General features: G+C 42.3%; 1 protein-coding gene across 2 annotated transcripts; it reads right to left on the bottom strand.

Moving 5' to 3' along the window:
* Nucleotides 1-104: 104 nt before the first annotated feature.
* On the bottom strand, nt 105-27,355 carry PLEK (pleckstrin). 2 transcript variants are annotated; one of them, XM_024998661.2, is made up of 9 exons: nt 18,058-22,264; nt 16,003-16,158; nt 15,580-15,761; nt 13,659-13,750; nt 11,535-11,719; nt 9,768-9,872; nt 4,059-4,142; nt 3,157-3,226; nt 105-1,823 (listed from the first exon to the last, which is right to left on the bottom strand). In XM_024998661.2, exons 2-9 carry the CDS (start codon nt 16,150-16,152, stop codon nt 1,687-1,689), a joined length of 1,005 nt encoding a protein of 334 aa, XP_024854429.1. In that variant the 5' UTR covers nt 16,153-16,158; nt 18,058-22,264; the 3' UTR covers nt 105-1,686. The 2 variants fall into 2 exon arrangements, with proteins under 2 accessions (XP_024854429.1, NP_001179425.1); NM_001192496.1 differs by lacking the exon at nt 18,058-22,264 and adding an exon at nt 27,263-27,355 and having other exon boundaries at nt 1,569-1,823.

Here is a 27,355-nt window from a genome sequence, read left to right as displayed (position 1 = left end):
ATGACTTCATAGATGACAGATGGTGTGGAAATCAGTAAGGGAATGTAGGTGGTAGAAAAGCAGAGTCACTAGCGACAGGCAAAACGTCAGTCATCACACCAAGATGACACACAACATGGTAACATTTATTTCAAAACTTAAAATTCACTCCACATTAATAAATACTTCTAACACTGAATGTAGAAAAAGTACTGTGCATGTTCTAATACAGTTTACTAAAGAATCACAGAAAAGTAGTCTTTCACCTCTTGGCCAATGAAAAAACAATCTGGGGGTAAGAGTAGCCTCAAGGATATTGTGTGGAATTGGGGGAGGGGAAAGGAGCTGCTAAAATCAAGAAGAACTTTCTACTCTTCTTTTCTCACTAGGGCCTTAAAATTAAAAATCGAAAGTTGGAAAATACACCTTCGCAAACATATTTAATTTCTTTCTCAATTTTGGTTTAGAATCATTAGTTGGCAGACAGGATAAAAAAAAAAAAAAACAAAAAACTGAAAACCAGTACACAATCTGAATCTAGATCAGACCCCTCTGAATGATGATGGGCCCATGAGGCCCCTTGTTGGCCAAGCAGGAGATCGGACAGCTTGTGCTTAAAGCACATGCTTTAAGGTGTGACCACAATCTCAACAACTCGAGCACTGAAGGCACAGTGTGATGTGACGGCCACATCCATTTGCAAGCTAAACGTTAAGTCCTTTCAGAGCTGTCTTTGTATAAACTCATTATCCCATCAGCCGGCCCGTGATCTAAGTCCTCCACCCTCTGGAGCTGGGGTGGGGGGTGGAGGAGGGGACATTTGAATCAGGCAGCTGTCCAGCCCCCTCACCCAAGCAGAGACCTCATAGAGAAAACCCCTCTGGCCACTTTTCTCTGTAAACAGTCAAATGAAACAGAATCTCACAAATTTGGAGTTCCTGCTCCTAATTAGAAATGCTCTCTGGAAAGAGGCAAAGATAGCTTCTTGTCTGACCAGCCCCCAGTAGAGTGCAACACGCCTGCTCTGGGAGGCCTCGGGAAGAGGAGAGGACCCTCAGCTACCCCTGGCTTCCTCGGGTCTTTTTCTCTGAAGACAAAACTTTCCAGACTGAAGTCACAAGGCTTCAAGCTAAAAACCACGACTGCAGTATACTGGCTGTCAGGAAGTTTCTGGCGAGGGCAAAGAAGGAAGAAGAGGGCTCTCTTTGGTGTTGATACATGAACTTGTGCCAAGAGCAGGGGAAGGCAGCAAAGGGGAACAAAAGAGGTTTGTGCTAGTGCTCTTAGTACAGATGGGCAATGGCTTTAACAGGAACAGTTGTCTCAGGTTCTGAAGGCCAAGACCTGGTCATGGAGGGACTTCAGCTGCCCTGCCATGGGTATTAGATTGGCAGGCTTTTGAAGCTAGGGAGGACAGTTCTCCTCTAGTTCAACTCCTTCATTTTCCAGAGGAGGAACCTGAGGTCTGAGAGGGTAAGCAATGTCCCCAGGCCACACAGCTTGGCATGTCTGCCCAGGGAACACAGAGAGTGGCAGAGAGGCTTCAGCGACTGATGTGGTCAGTGTGGGCGAACATCACACGGCATGAGGTTAGTTACATTCAGGACCCCCGAGGATGACAATATCCCACCCCTGGGCCTTCTGTTGCAGAAGTGGCCAGGCCCTGGACTGAGCTTATCCATGTGGTTCCCTTGGAAGGGAGTGTCTTCACTTTCCTGTCCGGGAGGCCACCTGGATGGCTTTGATCCACTCAATGCGCTCCTTGGGGGTGGCTGCTTGCAGGAAATAGTGAACTTCATCAGCCGTGATGATCTCAAAGAGGTTCTCTTCTTCACTCTTCTTGCCTGGTGAGAAAGAAATTGATGACAGTGAGCGTGGGCACCAGAAAGGCCACCTAGCTTGCCCTCCTTCTGCAAGCAATTTTCCAAGTGTTCTAAGGAAATTAAATGCGATTTTCAAACTTACCATTATTGTATGCTTATACATTTATATATGTATGATTAATATATATATATATAGTACTTATACAGACAGGTGTGCAGTATGATTGTGTTTGTGTGTTTAAGAAGTAAGTTAAAAACAGTCAAGGAAAAACATTTTCTTTTGTAAGCAAACTACATTTCTCATTTTTGCATACAGTGTATAATGAGTAATCTGTAATAGTGTCCAGTGAGTGAAAGGTACTCCACTCACAATATAAATCAAAAGCTGGCCTCAATATTAGTTTTCTTAAAAAAGAAATTAAAAAAAAAAAAGATGTGCCACCAGTACCATCGGTGCAGTCTAAACTAGTTTTTATCAAGCGCTAAGTGAGCATCTCTACTGAAAGATCAGAAGGCAGAAAACTGGCCAATACTGTGACAAGGCTCAAAACACATCCATCGCAGATCAAAAAGAAGCACACTGTCCACCCTGACAGTGAAGGATGACTCTAAGGGGAGAGGGGAGGGAGCAGATCCAGGAATAGTTAAAATCTAGGCACTTGCAGCTGCAGCATTTCCAGTCCACCTCTATAGCATCACTAGCCCAAATGACAAGAGAAACCAGGGTCTGGGGGTCTGAACCACATCTTCCTGCTGACACTACTCACTCATTCCTACACCTGAGAAGATGGTCATTTCATCACCGAATCATAGAGTTGTGATCAGGACCCAAGGGTCAGCTGGTAGGACTCCATCATTCTCAGAGAAGGAACCAAAACCCAGGTTAGGCAACTCACTCAAAGTTGTGCCCCTAACTAAGGAACCTAGACCTAACATAACCCCAGAGCACTTCCTGTTCCCCACACTGCCTCCCGGCACAAATGTTCCTCTTGTTGTGGGACGTTTCCTATTTTGTAAAGGTGCACGTTGAGGAATGTTGGGCTCCATCACAGGCATCAGGAGGTAAAAAGTCTCCCCACCCATGCCGGTTCTGAGGTGATGGGTTTTTCTCAGCATTGTGCTAGGATTTATTCAAGGCATCCACAAAACCACTACAGCTCCCCAAGACCCAGACAGCCAGGACAGCAGTTGAGAGAGAACAGCTTTGGGTCTCTCTGAAGTTTTCAGACAGTGAACTTATTCATGCCTGAGTAAGGGAGTGAGTGAGGGAGTGATTGCTGTTGGCTCAGGGTGCACAGGTGTGGGAAGGGAGCCCGGGGAGACACACCTCTCTCCCCCCAAAATTCATTCTTACCATCTGGGTGGCTCTCCACTGAGGTCACCACACAGCCTCTCAAGCGAATCGCTCCCAAGGGATCTTCCCCCTAAAGGAGAAAGGAGTCCTTCATTATGTTTCCAAAGTAAAACATAGGCGTATACTTGATCCTCTTGGTGCAAAAGCCACACAGACTCACTGTGGTTTAGAGAAGAGCTGAAGGAGATTAAAGGGAACCCGTTCTGGATCCTCCACCCCTCTTCCCACTTCACACAGAGGGGAGGTGGGGAGCTGGATGAGGAGACGCAAGTCAACCTGAGCTTCACGTCTGGAAGAAAGTGACAGCTGGGGGAGGTAGGGAGGCCGAATCATCTCCCCACGGGAGAATGGCCAGGTGTTTCCAGAGTCCTTTGGCCCCAAGCAACAGACATAGTAGTAGAACCCTCATAGGAGGGAATCAAGAGAGCCCTGCAGAAGCTGAGGACCCAACCCAGATAGACATGACTCAACTTATTAAGGAAAAAGCCCTCTTCTGAATAGTCAACAGCCTAAACGGTTGGGCTCAAAAGATGCTCTCATTCAAATAGGCCTAGAAGAGGGATTATCACTTTTTTGCACATTAAACCAAGAGCACGGTGCTAGGTTGGTTGAGTTCCTCTGAAAATATCAGCTTGGAATAAATAATAAAAAGTTGTGTTGTGTTGATCAAATAAATGGCCATATAATGATATTTTCTTCCATCCCCTGAGATTCCGCTGGCCTCAAAGCCTAAGGTCTCAGATCTTTGCAGTAAGAAGGGGTTGGAAAAGGTAGAGGAGGGTGAGGAAAAAGAAGAGGGAGGGTGAAGATGAAGGGAGCAGAGCAGGAAGGGCCCAGGCAGCCCCGTGATTAGGAGCAGCGCAAGCTTCTACTGGGAGGGTTTCTGGAGCACAGTTTCTCACCCCAGCAGGGTCATAGTAGTGCAAATAGGCAGGGTCTTCTCTCAGAATGAACTTCCTCACTTTCCAGTTCTTCCGCCTATGGCCCTATATCCAGGATGAACATAGAAAAAGGAAGGATGAGTTTTTAGTCTCACTCAGTACACATAGTCCCTACAGGATAAATCTTGTTGAATTGAAAGAAGAAAAAAATAAAGATGATATTCTATCTCCAGAAGAATTCAGGCCACAACCCAGGCCTTGTCAGAGATAGCACTAGAACCAACGAACAATTTAGATGTTATTAAATTGTGGGTTAAATTATTTCTAAGATCATCTCGCAGCTTTAGCATCATATAAGACAGCACTATGTATAACATACTATGTTAGGTAATGTGGGGCTATCAAGAGATTTAAGACATGGCCCTGCTCTTCAAAGAGTCTATAATCTATGTGGAAATATAAAATAGCAAATGTCCAAATCAAATAATCTCTATAGATAAGGGTTTTTCAAAGGATTTTTCATTTTATTTTACATATGATAATGTAAATTTCCATGGTACCCTGTCCATACATCTCACCCTCTCCTCCCCTCTCCCCATGTCCACAAGTCTATTCTCTATGTCTGTTTCTCCACTGCTGCCCAGCAAATAAATTCTTCAGTACCATTTTTCTAGATTCCATATATACAGATTCAAAGGATTTTTTTTTAATTTACTATTTATTATTTGGAAACTTCATTTGAGATTTTTTTTTTTTTCATTGAAATATAGTTGATTTAGTGTTGTGTTAGTTTCCGGTATACAGCAAAGTGATTCACTTATACACACACACACACGTATATTATTCTTTTTTAGATACTTTTCCATTATAGGTTATTACAAGATATTGAGTATAGTTCCCTGTGCTATTCAGTAGGTCCAGTTTCAAAGGATTTAAATGAAAGATATATAACTGTGGTTTGGCATGTCAAAGAGAGCCTCATAAAAACCTTCACTTATCCATGTGGGACACACAGGAGTTAGACGGGTGAGAAAGAGGTGGGTGGGAAGACCATTGACAACAAAAAAACCGTGGTGGGAATGTCTAAGGCATATTCAGACCCTGATGAGTAAGACCATCAGGCTAGAAGGCAGGTATAGCAGAGGCAAGTTTGGAAAAGTGGAAGGAGACAGTAAAAATAAGACACAGGGGTTGTTGTCACTCACAGCTTTTGAGTTGGAAGCAAAAAGATTACTGTAACACTTTAGGAAGATTAATATGGGGACAACATACAGGATGGATCAGCTAGGGATTAAAGATAAAGCCAGGGGAAATATAATAAGGTAGAAAGAAGACCATCAAGAAATGATTACAACAATCCCAGCATAAAATTAGTAGGAACTAACAACAGGGAGCCGGAGAAGGCAATGGCAACCCACTCCAGTACTCTTGCCTGGAAAATCCCATGGACGGAGGAGCCTGGTGGGCTGCCGTCTATGGGGTCACACAGAGTCGGACACGACTGAAGTGACAGCAGCAGCAGCAGCAACAACAGGGAGCAGCAATGGAAATTGGAAGCAGTAGTGGTTGTGACAGACACGATGAGGAAGAACAGGACTTGGCCCTTCCCTAGAGAACCATTGACTCTTCCAATGTCAAACACTGCCATTGTCTAGACTGTGGGTTTTGAAGCAGGATTTGTGTCTGTTTCTCTTTGTTCCTCCCAAGCCCAGCACTGCGCCTGGCCTGTGGGAGCCACTTCGTATGTTTGTAATTGCCTTGAATTGCCCAGTTATTTCCATTAGCTGATAGTAGTTGTTTAAAATGTTGTGCTAAACCTGATTCTATGATTTCCTACAGTAAATTCAAGTGACTTTTAACTCCAGAAGTTAAAAACCTTAGATTAGAAAATATATAGTTTCCATGTTGCCAACATGAAGAATATTATGTGTTATTTCTGAAGCAGCATGTATTAAGAGGCACATACAGAAAGCTTCCAAAGTTTTTCTCTGTGTTTGTATAGAAAGCAATGGAACGTCTGCGATTTTAGCAAACGATGTCTCCTTCATAAAGCCAGGTCAGGGCACTTTCAAGAATGGGTTTAAGTTATTTGGCAGAGCATTTGGTCAAGGAGCTCATCTCCAAAGAACACTTTCCTTGCCTGAAGGATGGAGCCAAGAACACTGCAGAGTCATACGGGAGAAAACAGAATATTTCTATCTGCAATATTATATGGCTTTTGTAAAGCATCAACTTCTAAAATTCTTGTCAGGAGTCCCTGTTCTTTGCCTTAATTGACGTTACCCATAGGCCAAGAGGACTTCCCTGGTGGCTCAGACGGTAAATTGTCTGTCTACAATGCGAGAGACCTGGGTTCGATCCCTGGGTTGGGAAGGTTCCCTGCAGAAGGAAACGGCAACCCACTCTAGTACTCTTGCCTTGAAAATCCCACGGACAGAGGAGCCTGGTGCAGGCTACTGTCCATGGGGTCGCAAAGGGTGCTGCCCCACACCATTTTCTCCAGATCTACAGGCACACAAATCATGTTCTCGTACACAGTCAGTGGGTGAGTATCAAGTACTCAGGAGTCAATGGAAGAGGAAGGCACAGGAGGATGTGAAATCAGCCAGCCCTGGCCAACTACCACATTGTCTTGAGGTCCTCACTGGCACACGATGTGAGGCGCTGAAGAGTTGTCTTTCACTGAATGAGTGTTTCCTGAGGCACTTTAAGGAATGCATGCACAGCTGGGGTTTCCAAGAAGTGTTGCTGCTCTGTCAACATCTATGTGCTACATCATTTTATATAAGGGATTTGAGCATCCATAGATTTTGGTATCCATAGCAGGTCCTAGAACCAATCCTCTGTGGGTACTGAGGAACGGGTGTACCTACATTCAACTTAATTCACTCTAAAAATGTTTATTGTCTATTACAGACTAAGAAGGATGCTGAACTCTGCAGCAGATACAAGAAAAATATGTATAACACATTGTCCTTTCTCATCAAAGAATCTACATGTGGTTGAGAAATGAGGTATTTTATTCATCATAGTCACGGAGAAGGCAATGGCACCCCACTCCAGTACTCTTGCCTGGAAAATCCCATGGACGGAGGAGCCTGGTAGGCTACAGTCCATGGGGTCGCTAAGAGTCGGACACGACTGAGCAACTTCACTTTCACTTTTCACTTTCATGCATTGGAGAAGGAAATGGCAACCCACTCCAGTGTTCTTGCCTGGAGAATCTCAGGGACAGAGGAGCCTGGTGGGCTTCCGTCTATGGAATCGCACAGAGTCGGACACAACTGATGTGACTTAGCAGCAGCAGCAGCAGTAGTCACAGAATGAATTATATAAAAAGGATTATGTTGAATATAATCCAGTATCATTCATCCTCAAACTGGCTATGTCCCCCAAACTGAATTAATGCCTCTGGAACCAGTGAATGGGGTAGAATGAGGGTAAGGACTGACCCCCAAGTGGATCCATCTACTTCCCACCTATGAAGTGTGGAGCACAGGTACCCTTTTTTGAAATAAGGCTTCTGCCAGGTAACCCGGGCTAACTCACAACAGAAGACATAGGGTTGATTAGTTTTTTTGGTACTTAAAAAGATTTTCAAAAATCTCTCAGATGATCCTGCTATGAGCTAGGATTATACACGACTGAGATAAGGGACAGGAAACATTAAAGGGGGACTATCAATTCAAGTAGAAGAGGTTTTTCTTCCCTCTCCCTCCCCTAGAAATTAGAGATGGGGGGAATATTAAAAAAGAACAAAATTCCTGAATGAAAAAAAATTGTTTTCTTCATGTTAAAAGGAGGTTTATGACTATTTAAACAGTGATATTTTGATAATAGGATAAACTAACTTTTAAGAAAATGGTTAGCTCTGTAATTCTTTACATTGGCCACATACCAGAATCTCTTGGGGACCTGTAACATATAGAGACTCTGATTTAACTGGCCTGGGGTGCAATTTTAACAGATCCCTGGAGGGTTCAAATGTACACCACCTGAGCTATTGAAGGCTGACCTGTACCTATCAAAGGCCACGTAAAGAAGATGAAGAAAAATGGAAGGGGAAGCCTACATCTAGTCCCACTACTTTCAACACACACTCACACCACAACCCTCAGCTGACTTTTGAACATCCAGCATCTCCATTGCATCCGTTGCCCAGACCTCACTCCAGTCCAGCCTGGACTTCATCTATCCCTATTCAACCTTCACGTTCAGTCGGATCAACTCACTCAAGAAAAGACATTCATGGCTGATAGTAACATAGAATTATAGAAGATATCATAAGGAAATAATGGAACTCCTTTCCAAGTGACTCCTGCCTTAACAGCCTGTGATCAGAGCCATATACATACAAACATTTGCCAGAACCAAAGAGGAAGCAGGTGATATGCAAACTCTGCCTATGGGCAACCTCCAGAACCTACCCTGTGTAAGGCTGACCCTGCTCCTTTGCTCATTCTTTAATCTAGTCAGTGGGCATACAAGTTATTAGAATAGTCTGGAATTCTTTCTTTCTTTTTTTTTCTAATTTTATTTTATTTTTAAACTTTACATAATTGCATTAGTTTTGCCAAATATCAGAATGAATCCGCCACAGGTATACATGTGTTCCCCATCCTCTTAGGACCCTGTTCTCTCAAAATATAATGGGAAGGTAAGTTTTCCGCATTAATGCTCTACTTCTAATGAAACTAAAAAATGTCTATCTATACTTAGTCAACCCAAAGTTCTCCTTTTTAAATGTAAATATATGCTCAACTTTGGTTCTTCCCTCTTTACCCAGAAGTTCAGGCTTCTATCATGAGATAAGTCAAATCTCTCAGTCCCATGAGATCTATACACAATGCACAGAAATCTTGCAGCAGCCAGATCCTCTCTTTTATTAACAGGTACAGAGCAGTGCCTTTGAGACAGCTCATGACGCAATCACAAGGGGCAAGACCTTGGCCTCATAAAGCAGCTTAGGCTTCTATGACAACATATACCAGCATCAGTTGTTTCACTCTGAATATTCCTGTTTTCCAGTTGCTTCTTCTCTACCAGGTGCTGACCCTGGCTTCCTCACTCAGCTCCAGCCCTCGGGTTCTCTTACCTCTTGGTGTCCCATGCCTTTGCACTTGGTAACTGACCAGAGCTCTTCAGCTCACCCCAGCCCCTGTCTCCCAGACTGACAGTGGCCAGTACCTGATGATACCTGATAATGACTGAGTCTATGCCCTCTGACCGGATTTGACCTTCATCTGTTGCTGCTCCTGCAGAGCTGGCCTGGGTATGGTCTCATTGTGACCTACCCACAGTCTGCAATGGTACTTCCTTGCTCTCAGTGGTTTATGATGCTCCTCTTCTGGGTGCAGCTTGTTTCTATTTCCTGGTTACTTTGTAAGGAGGAAGGATAGGCCAATGGAAGAACTTTCATTGTGAAACATCTCTGTCTTTTGGATGGCATCTCTTGGCCAACTGATATCCTCCAACTAATGAAAAGTTCAGCATTTTCCTGAAACACTGATAGAAATTTCCCTATTTTTAGGTCCTTCTGCCCTGCCTGCCTCAGTCCTCCTGACCTAATGCCACTTTGATCATCTACTTAACTATTTGTCTCTCTTTCACTAGGTCAGTTTCATTCTCTAGTTGACTATTCACCAAACAAACAAAACACCATTTGATCCTATAGAATACAAAGGGCCTGGTTAGGGAGAAAGCCTAGGGTAGAATATAGTGACCACTCACCTGCTTCAGTAAACATCCCTGCTTGATAATGACTCCTCTGAATTCTTCTTTCAAAATCACATCATCATCACTGGAATTCTCTTCACAGAAGAACCCACTGTCTGGCTGTTGGGGAACCAAAGAACCAGTTTATTTTTCCAGTCTTAGGCATAGTGCTAATTATACCACCTTCCTCTCCCCTCTTCCCTCTAGCCACTCCTTCTCCCTGTGATTCGCATCCCAACCTGAACGTTAAAGGTTATCCTTGGTTAGCTTGTTCCCCCTCCGCACTGTTCTTGTTTCTAGATGCTTATTTCTTCTTCTTTTTTTGTTTTGTTTTGTTTTGGCTGCACCATGCAGCATGTGGGATCTTAGTTTCCCGACAAGGGATCAAACCAGAACCCCCTGCAGTGGAAGCATAGAGTCTTGACCACTGGACCACCAGGGAAGTCCCATCTAGATGTTTATTGCTTGTTGCTGGATGCTCCCTTGTCTCCATGCAATTATGATCTTGTCCATATACTTTCATTTTCCTGGGTTCCCCAAGCTGTATTGGATGTCTAGCTCAGCACATCTCTCCCTTCAAAGCCTTCCTTCTCTAGGGACCTCATGGCCACATTGCTGAAAGCGAGCTGGCTGGTTTATAAGACACTGTCCATAAAACATAACCTCCATATGCCCCCTGCTCCTCGGCTCCCCCACTTTAAGAAACCAAGAGCCCAGGTCCAGCCACATCCTTTGAGTTCAGGCAGGAACTGGGCCTTGCTCAGCTAAACGAGACCAGTGAATCACACAAGCCACTGTGCTCGGTATTTTTAGACCTACATTTTTTTTTTAGAGTCCTACATTTAAATAGCTATAAACAACCAGGTTAAAATTCTGAAAAGAAAAAAATATTCTGGTAGAGGAAATTCCCCAAAGTGAAATGAAACTCTCTTTGGTACATTCACTTCATTTATATAAGTAGCTTCCTTACTTTTGTGTTCTGACCCCAAATAGAAACAAAATTGCCAGAATCCCCCTAGAAATCCACTGTTGCCAGATGTTCATGTGACCCAAGATTTAAGTCCATGTTGTACCATACAGTGTTTCCCAGCCTGTGGGAAGCATGCCACTGGAGGTACCCATGATGACAGAGGGAAGGAATAAGGATGAACATACTTGGTAATGAGTCACATATTTCAATGTATATTTGGACTCCCGGGGGCCATAATTTTGCTGGTTATTTTTCCTTCCACTACTGGATCTACTTTGACTAAATGGGTGCCTGGCATGTGCTCAGTCCCTAAGTCACATCCAACTCTTCGTGACCCCATGGACTGTAGCTTGCCAGGCTCCTCTGTCCTTGGGATTTCCCAGGCAAGAATACTAGAGTGGGTTGCCATTTCCTTCTCCAGGGAATCTTCTCGACCCAGGGATGAACCCTCATCTCCTGCATTGGCAGGCAGATCCTTTACCACTGAGCCACCAGGGAAGCCCCACTTGGCATGTACTGGGGCCTAATAAGCTTTTACAAAAGAAATTCTTGCTTAAAATAGAAATAAATATAGCAAATTTTTAAACAAAAATAAAGAAAACTATTCAAGTAAACAGTATTTTCCTTTAGACTAACTTACTGGATGTGATAGGCATTATGGAGAGGGACAGCTGTCAAGTCAAGGACATGGACCAAAGCTGTAGGGATAGGTGCTTTCTTTCACATCAGCAGATATTAACTGAAATCAACCTAGAACGCACCCAGGTCAACCCCCATGCCCGGAGGAGTAGATGGGTAGCTCCCTCACTCACAAAGTAATAGAAGGCATCAGGGTTGTCCAAGAAAGGGTTTTCAGCAGTTCCATCCACCGCGTTCTTGGAGAGGTCTCCAGCGGGCTGCAGGTACCCTTCGTTGAGCAAGGAGGAGGCGATCACAAGGCCTTCCTGGCGGTTCCGAACAGACTTATTGGAAACAAGCCAATCAATGACACAGTTACCTGGATGGGACCATCAGAAAGAAGGTTAATTCTCTTTTTCAAAGAACAAGGCACAGACAGTTGCCCCTAGAGAGCTGCAGAGCACCCAGCTTTCTTACTTGTTTCATCTTCCCTGTTACTCCAAGAAGGAAAAATGAAATTATTGAGATAGATACCTGGAAACAAAAGGAACCATGTAAACGGTTTAAAAAAAACACCTACATGCTCCTTAAGCAGCAATGCATGCGTCTTCCATTAATGACCCAGAACTTCTGCTGAGAACTAAGTTCAGTAATGGCTATTGGGGAGGCCCCCCGGGGGGAGTCTAAAAGGAAGATCTGGGTAATGAGTAAGTGTTGTAACAAGTGCCTTGCTGTGGGGTCAGCACAGTGGAGCTGCTGGGTCAAATCTGTAGGAAGGTGTGGAGGGGTGGCTGGGGCAATGGGTACTGTTTCACAGAGGAAGTGACAATGTTTATCAAGCATTTACCTAGGCAGAGGCCGAAGGAGAAGCAGGATCTGAGGGAGCAGCAGTGTGAACAGACTCAAACAGGCATGACGGATCCCTTCCGGGTGCTGATGGGAGAGGGGCCGGTGGAAAGAAGACAAAAGAAGACAAGAGAGAGAGGAAGTCATGGGGTGGGTGGGGAGAGCTTTGATGGTACATTAAGAATTTGGCAATGAGGAGCTGTTGCAAGTTTTTAAGCAGAAAACAACATGTGCTAGTATGTGTATGTCCTAATTTAGAATTTTATGCCATCCCTTACATCGAATGTCACACCACTGCAGGATCTAGCAGGGACCTTGAGAAGTCATTCAATCAGTCTTCTGAATCAAGGGAAGACTGTGAGGAGAATAAAATGAAATTGACCCACCAACTGGATTATTAGCAGGCTACAATGAAGCTCTGTATTAAAAATATTTTGTACAACCAACAAGGACCTATTGTATAGCACAGGGGACTATACTCAGTATTTTGTAAAAATGTATAAGGGAAAAGAATCTGAAAAAGAATATATATATGTATGTGTGTGTATGCATAACTGAATCACTGCACTATACACCTAAAATTAACACAATATTGTAAATCAACCATACTTCAATAAAAGTAAATAAAACAAATTTCTTTCAAACATTTATATATATGTATAAATTTATGTTATTAAATATACATTATTACAAAATACTGAGTATAGTTCCCTGTGCTCTACAATATATACTGTACAAATATAGCCAACCAAAGAGCCAACTTAACAGGCCCCAGGTCATCAAAGCAGTAAGGTATACCATCTTTGAAACAAGAGTGAAAGCAGTTAGTTGATAAGAGCACCTTTCATGAATTTCATATACAAAAGGCTTTGCCCAGTTTTCTTTCTCTGAAAAGAAAAACTAATTAATACTGCATTTCTGCTTTTAATCCTTGCAGTGATCCTGTAAAAGAGGTAGGGAGGTAAGTACAGACCTCTTTTAAGAATGACTAAATGGACATGAATCTGAGCGAACTCTGGGAGATAGTGAAGGACAGGGGAGCCTGGCATGTTATAGTCCATGGGGTCACAGAGAGTCAGACACAACTTAGTAACTGAACAGCAACAAAACACTATGCAGCCTCAGACATCCCTAATTTGTCACTTAAGTCTAACATTAGGTGTCTTGATTCTTATTTATCATCTTGCTCAACTCTGTGTCTATTTCAACATCCTGCCATTTTCTGGCAAAAAATGACCCTTTGATTGATATAGCTAGAACTTCTAAGATTTTACCTTGAACCACAAAGTATGGGCCTACCTTTCTTTCTCTTTCCATGCTGGGGAAGTCCAATGATCATGTCCATCGGTCTGTGTTCCATGAGACCAAACCCCCCACCTCGCTCCACATCCCCCTACACACACTCAAGGCTGAGCAAGACCTCCATATTGCCTGCCCCAGAAGCCCCACATCAGACCCACAAGGCCTTTTACCTGTGAAGCAGTGATTGAAAATCTTCTTGTCCTTCTCTAGGTTCAGTTCTTTTACTCCTTTTTCAGTGTCTTTCATGGACAAATACAAGGCACTGCAGAGATGAAAACACATGGATGAGCAGGAGCGGTTCAGTATAGCTCGTCCTCTCTGGGACTCGCTGGCTTGGAGGGGCTGGCCCTGAGCACAAGCTTCCCCCTCCCCAGGTGAAACCTGAGCCTAATCTCTCCACTGGATCATAAGTAGGTCATTAGAAGGCAGAGCTCATACTTGAACTCTGCGGCCTGCACAGCATTCAGCAAAATGTACTGGGAAGGTATTTAATAGCCCTTAAATTCACTAAATTTTGTTGATTTAACTTTTAGTATCTGAGATGGAGAGTTGTCTCCAGTTAGGTGTCAAAAGATTAAAAGTTCTCAGGCCTCAATACTCATGTCCCAGTTCTTTGTGCCCTTTAAGAGACCATCTGGTGTAGACATTTGACTCCAAGAAAGTGAATGTGTTTTGGTGGGGTGGGCTGCCGTCTATGGGGTCGCAGAGTCAGACACAACTGAAGCGACTTAGCAGCAGCAGCAGCAGCAGAGGGGAGTTGCAAGGGGTTAGAGTTTTTTGGTTTGTTTTTTTTTTAATGTGGACCATTTTTAAAGTCTTTATTGAATTTGTTACAATATTGCTTCTTTTTTTAACATGTGGGTTTTTCGGCTGCAAGGCATGTGGTATCTTAGCTCCACAACCAGGGATCAAACTCACACCCCTGATATTGGAAGGTGAAGTCTTAACCACCAGGCCATCACAGAAGTCCCAAGAAAGTGAATGTTTTGACTAAACTTATCCTTTATCCTAAAATTTATAAGAGATAAAACAAAATAGTGAGATGTTCTCATTTTTATCCTTGAATAATAAAGATAGCCTTATCAGAAAAATTGCAAGCAGCAATTTTGTGTGTCTTGTGGCTCCATGTAGCACAAACATCATTCCCACTTAGCTCTGACAGTTGTGGCCAGAAATGCAGTCACTGGACCACCCACCCAGCAGCTACAGCTGGACTAGGCAACTCCTCTTGGGTCTTTACCAGAAAGCTTTCTTAGTGAGAAAAAGCGCTCATTCTCTCTAAGCTCAATGTGCAAACTTCATGAAACTCCTATGACCTGCCAAATCCTGCATTAGGTGTGCATGGGGCTTTTTCTATTCTCTTCCTAGGGACTTCCTGCATTTGGTAAACAGAATCCTGGATAGATGCTGTAAGTAGTCAATATGAAATTCTTCCTGATAGAGCTCCTGTTACAGGGTATGTGCCACATAAAAGCAAAAACCAGTAAAAAATAAAGACACTCCTAAAGAAAGGGACTTAAGTGATATCAATCTTTAGGCAACAACTATCACCTGTCAACTATCACCAGTCAACATTAGAGGTCACTAAGCTAGGTCGGGGCACAAATGGTTTCTGCCTAGGAGAGATATTCACTCTTGCTGAATATGTGAACTTGAACTTGAAAAACCTTACCTGCATGAACACATAGTTCCTATCTTTTCCTACCTATGTATAGATCCCAAAGCTTTCTTTTAAGAGTAATTTACTATAGCTACTTTATAAATGCAATGATGTATTATCTCTTTCTCTCTTCCCTCCTTTTTCTCTATCTCTCCTTCTCCCCGTCCGTCCCTCTGCAAAGATTACGCAGACATGAGGGAACTCCCATGCCTCCTCTCCTCAGCTGTTAGGCTTTGGAGATGCCATGACCACTCCTTCAGAGCCAGGTAAACATCTTAGTACATCAAGTGAAAGTACTAAGGACTGGTAAGGGTGTGTACAGCCTTCAGAGGTGCCCAAAGCAGGCCTTGGAGTAGGGTCTGCTGTGGGATTGCCTCAAGGAGTGGGGTGGAAGGAAGAAAGAGTGAAGGAAAGTAGACATAGAAAGTCACCTTAAGTCAATCGTTTCTGGTAGTCGAATGGACCTCCTGGTGGATTTTCTTGCAAACTTCTGGCCTCCTTCAATGCATTTAGTGGCCTTCTTGATGTCTCGAACCCAGGCATCTCTCTCCTCCAGGAAGGCTGCCTGGAAGAAGTGGTCCTGCTGTTTGGTCGTAGTGATCTTAAACACAAACTGAAATCAAAACACATCCCATTAGGAACGACTCCTTTCAAGGGGGTGAGGGCTTTTATGAAGCACAGGAGTTGAGCCAACCCTGTTCTGGAAATGCTTAGCCAATAAAGACCCAAACGCCCAGGGTTCAGGATGAGTGGTGGGCAGAGGGACTGGCCCAGGGAGCTCCATTCACATTAGTAGGCTATGCAAAGGTCAGCACCTGAGAAGATGTTCATCACAGTTAATGACATCAACTCACCATCCTTTTTCCAAAGTCCTGACAAGGGCTGGTCAGAGCGCTTCCTTTCAAGGGAATCATTCCTTTGGGGCTGTTGTCACTCTTCTTCTTATAGAATTCAATTCCGTCTTCTAACAATACAACCCACATGGGTTTCCAAGAGTTGAACATGCTCCCCTGTGATGCCAACAGAAAGATTCGGGTAAGGATGTTTTCTAAAGCTCTTCTGTAGATGCCGCAGGGCTCGGTAAACAGCCTACCTTTGGCCAGCGTGGATGCAGGAGACCCACATTTGTGTGACCAGGGGAGAAGGGCAATGCCATTCTTCTGGAACTTCTTTAAAAATTTTAATATAAAATGTATACACATCTATCAGTAGCCCATAAGCCTCTCCTGGGCCATTACCAAGGGAATATGGTATGGATCTCAACTCTCCTTCTTGTGCATTTCAGACTGACTTTCTGCAGCATATTTTCTGCTCCTAACCCTGCCCGTTGTTTTCAGTTCAACTTAAGTAAGGATGGCAAAAGAATCTACCTCAAGTGCCAACTCAGACTGCATAGTAGCTGGTGCTTGAAGCTGGACTCCCTGGAAAAGTGCCATTAATGGCAGCATGGAAGCTCCACTTACTTCCATCCTTTGGTCTAATCAGATTTTATCTGGGTATGAATGTCAAGAAGAGACTCAGAGCACAGCCTTGTGTATAGGCATGGCTAGGAGGGATGAAAACCACGTTCAGAATGGTCTCTGATGCCAGCATGGTGCTATCATGTCAGTTCTTACTTTAAAAGTTTTCAGTTTGGGTTGATGCCAACTGTGCCTTTAGTAACAGATAACCATTCTGACTAGGAAGTCTTTCTTTCTTGTCTGTACTTTATGAGGACTTTGGAAAAAGAAGAGAATAGCGTTCTTTGCCTCTCATCTTTGAACTCCTGATTGTCACCCTGTCATGATTACCACAAAAATGGAATTATCAACCAGTTCCTAGAAGATCCTTCTGCTTATCTTAAAATACCAAGAGCCTCTATATAAAGGTCCAGTTGCCCAAAAGGAAGACTATTTATGCATTGAAGATAAATACTCATGGAACTATCATTTTGCTGGTCCAAGTGTTTCCTTTGTTTTAGTTACTGAAAAAAAAAGTTTCTAATTAAAACACACTGTCTCTTTTCTGTACAGGCAGAATAACTATTCATGCTAACACTGGATTATTTCCCTTTTTTTAAAAAAATGGGCAAGGTCGGACACTATGCCAACACATGAAATAATTTCAATCAAATGTCTTTCTGTTTTACATCTACTCAGAATATAAAACACTCCTGCAAATCAATAAGAAAAAATACAAATTATCTATTTTTTTAACGAGCAAAAAACTGGAAGAGGCATTTCATTAGAGATGGTATCCAAAAAGACTCTGAAAATATGTTCAATATCACAATCCATCAGGGAAACTCAGATTAAAACCACAATGAAATACCTCTGCACACACACTAGAGCAGCTAAAATTCTGAAAGATTGAGAAAAGCAAGACTTCACAAAGACAGTAACTGGAACTCCCATACATGGCTGGCAGGAGAGCAATATGGTACATTCAATTAGGAAAACTGTGGAGAATGTTCTAATTCTCAGAATATATATGTTGATACACTTAGACACAAGGGAGCAAGATGTCTGAAACTTATTGTCAAATATCTCAGCAAAAAAATATGTGTATATATTTATATAGTAATATGGAGTGATATGCAAATGTAGCCATGAATTAACAATTAATAAATCTAGGGAAAGAGTATATAGCTAATTGCACTATTTTTTCCAGTTCTCTATGAGTTTGAAATTTTTCTAAATAATTGGGGAAAAGTAATAAATAAATTAACAATATGACACTAATTAAAACACACTATCTCTTTTCTGTACAGGCAGAATAACTATTCATGCTAACACTGGATTATTTCCCTTTTTTAAAAGAAATGAGCAAGGTCAGACACTACATATTGAAATTTGGGATGTACTTTTAAGGAAATATACAGACAAGTCTAAAAAAATCAAGTATCTGAAACAAGTAAAAGATCTACTCACAGAGCTAGGAGTAGAAGCTGGACTAGATGACTGCTGAAATGCCTGTCAAGGCTCAAATTTTAGATTCTACTTCATGCCTATCAAAGGTTTATAAATGCCAGAGTCACTCAGGGCTTTTGACCTTGGAACTGGCATAAAATGAGAAGTCAGCCAACACTGCATTCCTTCTGTAGACAGTTTAAATAAAACTACTATGCAGCCAACTGTTCAAAATGAGCTTGTGCTCTCCTAATTCAAATGTAGCCTCAGGGTCTGTCTGCTCACTCAGAGGAGGGTGTCATTTGGGATTCGGGGCCTTTGTGTTCATTGAGGAGGCTGATATTGGTAAAAGCAAGAGAAATCCCGAGAGCTTATAAAGTGGGGACTTTCTTCCAGGCTTGGTGGTGGTTAGTTAGGTTGCTGCTGCTGCTGCTGCTAAGTCGCTTCAGTCGTGTCCGACTCTGCGCGACCCCTGAGACGGCAGCCCACCAGGCTCCCCCGTCCCTGGGATTCTCCAGACAAGAACACTGTTAGTTAGGTTAGGATGATGGAATTCTGGGTCATCACTCTCTGCATCTGCCAGCTTCTCCCTGGAGTAACCTGAAAGCACCTCCCTCCACCATCCCTGTATTTACCCTTCTCTGTCCTTAACTCTCTTGGTGCTCACACAAGAGCAAACCCTGAAGTGTGATCACAGAGTGTCCATGCTAGAAGGACATTTAGTATCATCTACCATCACCCTCATCACACAAGCAAGAAAGTTGAAGCTCGTTTAAGTAACTGGGGCTAGTATACTCGACCAGTTAATGTGAGACCAAAATTAGAACCCAGGTCTACTGATACCCAACTTTATGTTCTTTCTACTTCCTCTTAGATGCCATCTCCATTCTGGGTCTCACATAAACTTCAGTCATATTGGAATCTAAATCAATTTTTAGGTCACTTAGCCAGCTATATATATGTGTGTATGTGTATAAAATCGTGTGTGTGTGTGTACTTAGTCATGTCTGACTCTTTATGACTCCATCAATCATAAAACATATCTAAATCATAAATCATGTCATAGCATGATCATATATAAAAGCTATGTTTTATGATACTGTACATATATAAGGTTTATACACATAAATAAATATATATGTGGCACATGTCTGCTTTCTTCCATTATAGGCCAAAATCTATACAATTACGTGTCAGAACCAGCAAGTTTTAGGTACTAAATCAAATTTAAAGTTTCCAAGTGAGTCACTGTACATCACCATGGAAACAGCTAGTTTCGTGCATAAAAGTCTGACACTGAATGACACGAAAAGAAGAAAACTTAAAGGTCAAGATACTTGACCATATAAAAAAATTGAATTTCTGTACAGTAAGAAAGCAAATGAACAAACAGCAACAATAACAACAAAAATGCTGAACAACTGAAAAACAAATTAAAAGGTGTGGATATTTATAACAAATTATCATATAATTAAAGATTAATATCCTTAATATATTTTTAACCCTTTAGAATCAATAAGATATATACAAACCCTATCAATTTTTTAGATGGGCAACCGATATAAGCAGGCAATTTTCAAGAGAAGAAACATCTGGGTCCAATAAATGTAAAAATGCACTGCTTCAACAGCATTCAAACACATGCAAATTAAATAAAATATAGTCTTGTTTTTTAATATGTTTTTTTAAAAGATTTATAAAATATATGAAGATTTGGGGAAATTGGCATGTGGAGGACAACAAAGAAGCTCTATGAGTCAGCACTTTGATGTGGGATGTCAAAATGAGTGAAGTCATTTGTGGGCTGTATAAATAGAAGCATAGGAAAGTAAGAAAGGTTCTAACTTTAAATGGAGCCTAACCAGTAGTGACCATGGAGATAGGTGGCCCAAACTCAAATCCCAGCTCTGCCTCATTCTAGGAATGTGACCTTGAGGAATGTTTAAACCTCATTTGCTATGTCTGGCAAATGCAAATAATGCTACTACATATTTCTTAGGATGATTGGGAGATTAACTAAAATAATCCATGTAAATTGCTAAGGGCAATATCCAGAACATAATAAGCACCCAATAAAACCTACCTAGTCTCTGTAATTCTGTGTTTATAGATATACCAATAAAACCTACCTAGTCTCTGTAATTCTGTGTTTATAGATATACCTCAGGGCTTTCCTGATGGTTCAGTGGGTAAAGAATTCACCTGACATCAGAGACACTAGTTCGAACCCTTGGTTGGGAAGATCCCCTGGAGAAGGAAATAGCAACTCACTCTAGTATTCTTGCTTAGGAAATCCTATGGACAGAGGAGCCTGGAGAGCTACAGTCCATGGGGTCACAAAAGAGTCGGACACGACTGATTGACTAACCATATAGATATAACTGGAGAATGAAACTGAGTTCAGGAAGCCTCGAAGTTGCAGATGAAGTGAAGCCTGTTCTATAAGCCAATGAAAAATTTTTTTAAAAAAGAGAAAAAATGGCATCTCTCTTGGGAAATTATTGGAACTCACAAATTTGGGCTCAAAAGGGGACAGACAGAGTAAATGAGGGCTGTCTTCAGAGGTGTGAAACACTAAATTGTTTTGAAGTCCCAGCAGGTGAAAGTTTCAGGAAAAAAAAACAGTTTGTTGCATAACTTATGGGAGAAAGTCAAGTTAGTGAGTTCCCTGGCACAAGAGGTCTTCTAGCATGTTTGTGAACAGATTAGTAAAAGAAATGCAGGCCACAGATGAGAAGTTCAATTAAATACTTCACATTCCTTTCAATCCTCAGATTCTACACATCTGTTCCAAAAACCTGTTGTCCCTATTGTGCCTTTAGTCTCCTAATTCCTTATCCTCATCTGAACACTTGGGCCTCATCTGCAAGAAAAACAATGAAAAAAAAAACCCCACAAAACCCACAAAAACCTGCTTAACATGAATGTCTAAAAATGACTTCAATAGAAATTTTTTAAGTTACTATAATATGAACCCCTGACATTTTGGTTTCTCTACAGTTTAGTTCAGTTCAGTCACTCAGTCATGTCCTATTCTTTGTGACCCCATGGACTTCAGCACACCAGCCTTCCCTGTCCATCACCAACTCCCAGAGCCTACTCAAACTCATGTCCATTGAGTTGGTGATGCCATCCAACCATCTCATCCTCTGTTGTCCCCTTCTCCTGCCTTCAATCTTTTCCAGCATCAGGCTCTTTTGAAAATGAGTCAGTTCTTCACATCAGCTGGCCAAAGTATCAGAGTTTCAGGTTCAGCCATCAGTCCTTCCAATGAATACTCAGGATTGATTTCCTTTAAGATGGACGGGTCGGATCTCCTTGCTGTCCAAGGAATTCCCAAGAGTCTTTTCCAACACCGCAGTTCAAAAGCATCAATTCTTCGGGGCTCAGCTTTCTTTATAGTCCAACTCTCACATCCATACATGACTACTGGAAAAATCATAGCTTTAACTAGACTGACCTTTGTTGGCAAAGTAATGTCTCTGCTTTTTCACATGTTGTCTAGGTTGGTCATAACTTTTCTTCCCAGGAGCAAGCATCTTTCAATTTCACGGCTGCAGGCACCATCTGCAGTGATTTTGGAGGCCAAAAAAATAAAGTCTGTCATTGTTTCCATTGTTTCCCCATCTATTTGCCATGAAGTGATGGGACCAGATGCCATGATCTTCGTTTTCTGAATGTTGAATTTTAAGCCAGCTTTTCACTCTCCTCTTTCACTTTCATCAAGAGGCTCTTTAGTTCTTTGCTTTCTGCCCCAATTCCTAGTCCCAACTATTTTTCTCCGGATGTTGGCCGGTGTTGACGATCTGATTTCTGGTTCCTCTGCCTTTTCTAAATCCAGCTTGAACTTCTGGAAGTTTATAGTTCACATCCTGTTGAAGCCTAACTTGGAGAATTTTGAGCATTACTTTGCTAGCATGTGAGATGAGTGCAATTATGCAGTAGTTTGAGCATTGTTTGGCATTGCCTTTCTTAAGGATTGGAATGAAAACTGACCTTTTCCAGTCCTGTGGCCACTGCTGAGTTTTCCAAATTTGCTGACATATTGAGTGCAACACTTTCACAGCATCATCTTTTAGGATTTGAAATAGCTCAACTGGAATTCCATCACCTCCACTAGCTTTGTTCATAGTGATGTTTCCTAGGGCCCACTTGACTTCACATTCCAAGATGTCTGGTTCTAGGTGAGTGATCACACCATTGTAATTATCTGGGTCATGAAGATCTTTTTTATATAGTTCTTTGTGTATTCTTGCCACCTCTTCTTAATATCTTCTGCTTCTGTTAGGTTCATACAATTTCTGTCCTTTATTGAGGCTATCTTTGCATAAAATGTTCCCTTGGTATCTCTAATTTTCTTGAAGCGATCTCTAGTCTTCCCATTCTATTGTTTCCTCTATTTCTTTGCATTGATCACTGAGGAAGGCTTTCTTATCTCTCCTTGCTATTCTTTGGAACTCTTCATTCAAATGGGTTTATCTTTCCTTTTCTCCTTTGCCTTTCCTTTCTCTTCTATTCAATTTGAGCTGGTGGCTCAGAGGTTAAAGCATCTGCCTGCAATCCGGGAGACCTGGGTTCAATCCCTGGGTTGGGAAGATCCCCTGGAGAAGGAAATGGCAACCCATTCCAGTATTCTTGCCTGGAGAATCCCATGGATGGAGGAGCCTGGTGGGCTACAGTCCATGGGGTCGCAAAGAGTCGGACACAGCTGAGCAACTTCACTTTCACTTTCTCTTCTATTCACAGCTATTTGTAAGGCCTCCTCAGACAACCATTTTGCCTTTTGCATTTCTTTTTCTTGGGCGTGGTCTTGATCCCTGCCTCCTATACAATGTCATGAACCTCTCTATCCATAGTTCTTCGGGCACTTTGTCTATCAGATCTAGTCCTTTGAATCTATTTGTTACTTCCACTATATAATCGTAAGGGATTTGATTTAGGTCCTACCTGAATGGTCTAGAGGTTTTCCCTACTTTCTTCACTTTAAGTCTGAATTTGGCAAGAAGGAGTTCATGATCTGAGCCACAGTCGGCTCCCGGTCTTGTTTTTGCTACTGTATAGAGCTTCTCCATCTTTGGCTGCAAAGAATATAATCAATCTGATTTCGGTGTTGACCATCTGGTGATGTCCATGTGTAGCGTCTTTTCTTGTGTTGTTGGAAGAGGGTGTTTACTATGACCAGTGTATTCTCTTGGCAAAACTCTATTAGCCTTTGCCCTGCTAACTGGTTTCTCTACAAATGATGATAAAGCAGCCTGCACATTTCAGACGTTTGCCTTTGTACTGCGGTAAAAAAATAAACAAAATGCTATCTTTACTCTCAAAATGCTCATAGTCTAACCGGGGAGAGAGTGACCTTGACCTGAAACTCCAGGTCAGAGTGATAATGCACAAACTGAGAGAAGCCTTCCTACACATGGGCAGTTTCACAGAAAGAAGTCATGACTCATTGCTGAAGGTGGAGAAGCTTGATTTTGTGTGGAACCCCCTCCCAGACACCTCCCTTCACTTCTCCTTTTCCTCAAACTTCTCTTTTCCCATGTTGACATACAGCTAGAATTCAAAGGAAAACTATTTGATGGTCAAAACTACGTATTGAACTAAAGCAGAATTGTGAGTCAGTATCATCTATTCTCCCATGCTTGTGGGAAATGTTATTTTAAGTTTGGTGTTACAGTCAATGAAGTCCTTATTTCTGCTACATCCTAGATTGCATCATTTAGTCAACCAGTCTGATCCATGACATCACGGGTATAACATCCCAGATCCATGGTCATTTTGTTCCTGTTTGAATACTTTGAAGGCAAGGAAACTAATTTGTTCAGCAGTGTATTTTTTTATATAAATATAAACTTTTCCAGGTTGGACAATTTCTCAATGAAAACATATTATGTTAGCAATAGAGAGATGACACAAATGTTTAACAGTATGGTTTCTGGGGTCTTAGGGATTTAGGTTCAAATTTCAAGTTTGTCTCTTCCGGGTTCCATGACCATAGGCAAGTTACTTCATTTTTTCCAAACCTTAGTCTCCTCACTTGTAAAATGAAAATAATATAGTACCAATTTCCCATTACTACAATGATTAAATGAGATAATACACTTTAAGGGCTGATAACTTACATCTAGCTTATAGTAGATGCTCAAAAAATGGTAACCATATAGGCAGATAAGATAGCACAGTTTTGTAGGCAGTACTGTGAAGTCATTCTGGCCTAAGGTTCTCCTGGGTACCACCCGTCACAACAACAGCTCTTTGGAAAAGAAAAATCACTGCAGTCTGGGCCCATGAGGGCCACATAAAACATGGCTAGGCATGGCTTTCTGTGACACTGGATCACACTGCTGGGTTCCAGTCCAGATCTGCCACTTAATAGCTGCGTGACCTTAGGCAAGGCCCTTTACCTCTCTGTACCTTACTTTCTGGTGGCTCAGTGGTAATGAATCTGCCTGTTTATGCAGAAGATGTGGGTTCAATTCCTGGATCAGGAAGGTCCCCTGGAGAAGGAAATGGCAACCCACTCCAGTATTCTTGCCTGGGAAATCTCATGAACAGAGGAGCGTGGCGGGCTACAATCCATGAAAGTCAGATCTTACTTTCCTCTTCCATAAAGTAAAGGTAATAGTTGTACCCATTATATGTACATAAAGTGCATTAAATGGTTAGATCTGTTACTGCTACAAAGTAAGGGCCACATATACTGGCTACTCTGACAATGATAATTCAATGGGTGCAGATCATAGGGGATTATTTCATGGCATCTGGAAGACAAGGTTTGGAAGAATTGTTGGGCGGAGACCACCGAGTCCTGCTCTCTGTTTTGCCCCAGGCTTTTCTCCTTCTGCTTCCGTCTTTTGCAGCCATTTTCTTTCCTTAAAAATCCCTTGTCCTCTCTCTCACCACTCCTATTCTTGTGCTTTCCCCAGCCTCTCAGGCCACCTAAATTCCGAATACACTCTTTGGATCAGTCCTGCCATTCAACATGATGGTGGAATGGTTGTCATAGAAACAACAGCTGATTCCATAAGTTGTGTAGAAATGAGGTTAGTTTGGGAGGTGACTTGGTGGAGTCTAAGTTATTGGTTGCATATAACCTGCTTCTCTCTCTTCTTTTAAGCTATTATTACAAACATATTCAAATCAGTGGTCTGCTTTCAAGGACCTCCAAAATATGTTTATGCTTATTGTCTGAAGTAACCCCCTAATCAGAGACAAAGAGAGGTTGAGGTCACTGCACACACTCTTACCCACAGTCCAGTTTGTCCAGACCCCACTCTGGCTCTGCAAAGTTCATCTCACCTCCCTTTAGCTGGCTGGGGAAACCTGCCTTTCAGAAGGCTGCCTGGGATCAACAAGATGGTGGTAGGCTTTGCAGTTAGGCAAGCCTGGGTTTTAATCCCAGGTTGTCCTCTTATCAGTTGTTGGATATGGGCAAGTCACTTATTCTCTCTGATAAACTAATTTATAGAGTTAAAAATACAAGTATACAATATAAGAGCAATTTTAATTACAAGATGCTTAAATTGTTTTTAAAACAAACAGAAAACCTTTGCAGAAAATGTTTCCATTCATCTGCTCTTGTCAGGATACTAGCCTAAGCAAGCAGGAAAGAAATAGCAACATTAATTATTACTGGTTCTCAAAGAGATTATTAGGGCCTACTGCAAAGTATCTACATACACCTCTGTGTGTATATGTGCATCTTTTCCAAAGGATGTTTCAAAATATGGCTAATGAGAGAGAATACCTGCTGAGGGTTCATTTATTCTCTGGCACCTACTTGTAACTCTCACAACCACAGACACATTGCTGCTGCTGCTGCTAAGTCGCTTTAGCCGTGTCCGACTCTGTGCGACCCCACAGACGGCAGCCCACTAGGCTCCCCCATCCCTGGGATTCTCCAGGCAAGAACACTGGAGTGGGTTGCCATTTCCTTCTCCAATGCATGAAAGTGAAAAGTCAAAGTGAAGTCGCTCAGTCGTGTCTGACTCTTAGCGACCCCATGGACTGCAGCCTACCAGGCTCCTCCGTCCATGGGATTTTCCAGGCAAGAGTACTGGAGTGGGGTGCCATTACACATTACAAACCCTAATTTAGGGTTTACTCTGAAATTTACTCTGAAAATCCCAGTGTACTGGAGACAGGCAGTGCCAGGAGACAGGGAGTAAGTTTCTGATCCCAACACTGTCACAGCCATGTGACTTTGAGCAGTCACCAGCTTCTGGGTCTCAGCTTACTCTTGTGGAAATGAGGGAATGAGGTCAGATGGTCTAAGGTCCCTTCTAGATTTAAATCAAAACAGAATCAGGCAGCAATGTGAGCAGTTTGACCCCCTCTTAGTAGAACACTTCAGGCTAAAATTCAGGTTAAACCATGAATGGTCTAAACAAAGTCCCACTATGCACTCCATCAATTAAAAAACGGGGCCTCTAAAGGAATGTACTGAATCCAGTTCACTTCTAACACCCTGAGCTCACTTGGGTCAGTGTGAGTTACTTGCTCATAAAAGTGTCGTCCACAGGATGCTAACAAGCCTATGTGAGAACTCACCCTCCTGGGAAGATTCACAGTGGCGCGGCACACACCCACCATCAGAAGATAAACCAGCAGTGCTAATGAAATTCAGTTTCCTGATGCCTAACCAGTCAAACTGAGCTTTTTTGAGTAAACTCCTGTCTCTATTTTCTAACCTTTAAAATGGTGTATCTACCTACCATCTTAACAGCATGTTATACAAATTCACTAAGAACTACAAATAAAGAGATTTCAGTCCAGTAAAAAAAGATAAATAAGCTACCATTACTGTATCACTATATCAGCTCATCTTTAATCATTTGCTTCTTCTTCCTTTCCAAAAAAGTAAAAAGGGGAGGAAGAATTTAACTAACAAATGAGTAGTTTCTCCTAATAACCTCTATAGCAGGAGTTTGAGTCTTCTGGCATAACACACACGCATACTCTTGAAAAGGATGCTCTAAATCATGAAGGATTTCCAGACCCCGCATTCTGGAATTCTCAGTCCCACATAATCAAGCTATGCTGACACCTGAGGTGGAACCTTCCACCTTTAAGAACCAGAAGGCAGTGGAATACATACTGGCTTCTCCCCACAACCTTCCACAACCTGCAGTACTCTCCTATTTCAGCGGTAGAGAGTGCAAAGCTGGACCCCAATCCTACCCCACCCTATGCCCAGGGTCACCGATGCAGGTGACTCTTTGCTTACCTTCTTCACTAGATAGCCCTCCCTGATCCGCTTTGGTTCCATGTCGGATGGACAGACAGCCGGGGGCCCTCACAGATGAGTCGTCTCGGAAGC

Source organism: Bos taurus, chromosome 11 (assembly GCF_002263795.3).
Source record: "Bos taurus isolate L1 Dominette 01449 registration number 42190680 breed Hereford chromosome 11, ARS-UCD2.0, whole genome shotgun sequence".
Lineage (NCBI taxonomy): Eukaryota > Metazoa > Chordata > Mammalia > Artiodactyla > Bovidae > Bos > Bos taurus.
The sequence above is the reverse complement of the archived record's forward strand: the minus strand, read 5'-3'. Positions and strand labels throughout refer to the sequence as shown.

Coding starts and splice junctions, on each gene's coding strand:
- PLEK (NM_001192496.1), bottom strand. CDS start 27,304: ATGGAACCAAAGCGGATCAGGGAGGGCTATCTAGTGAAGAAG. Junction 16,159..27,262: donor AGGGCTATCTAGTGAAGAAG/GTAAGCAAAGAG, acceptor TTGGCATCACAG/GGGAGCATGTTCAACTCTTG. Junction 4,143..9,767: donor AGGGATGTTTACTGAAGCAG/GTGAGTGGTCAC, acceptor TCCTGGATATAG/GGCCATAGGCGGAAGAACTG.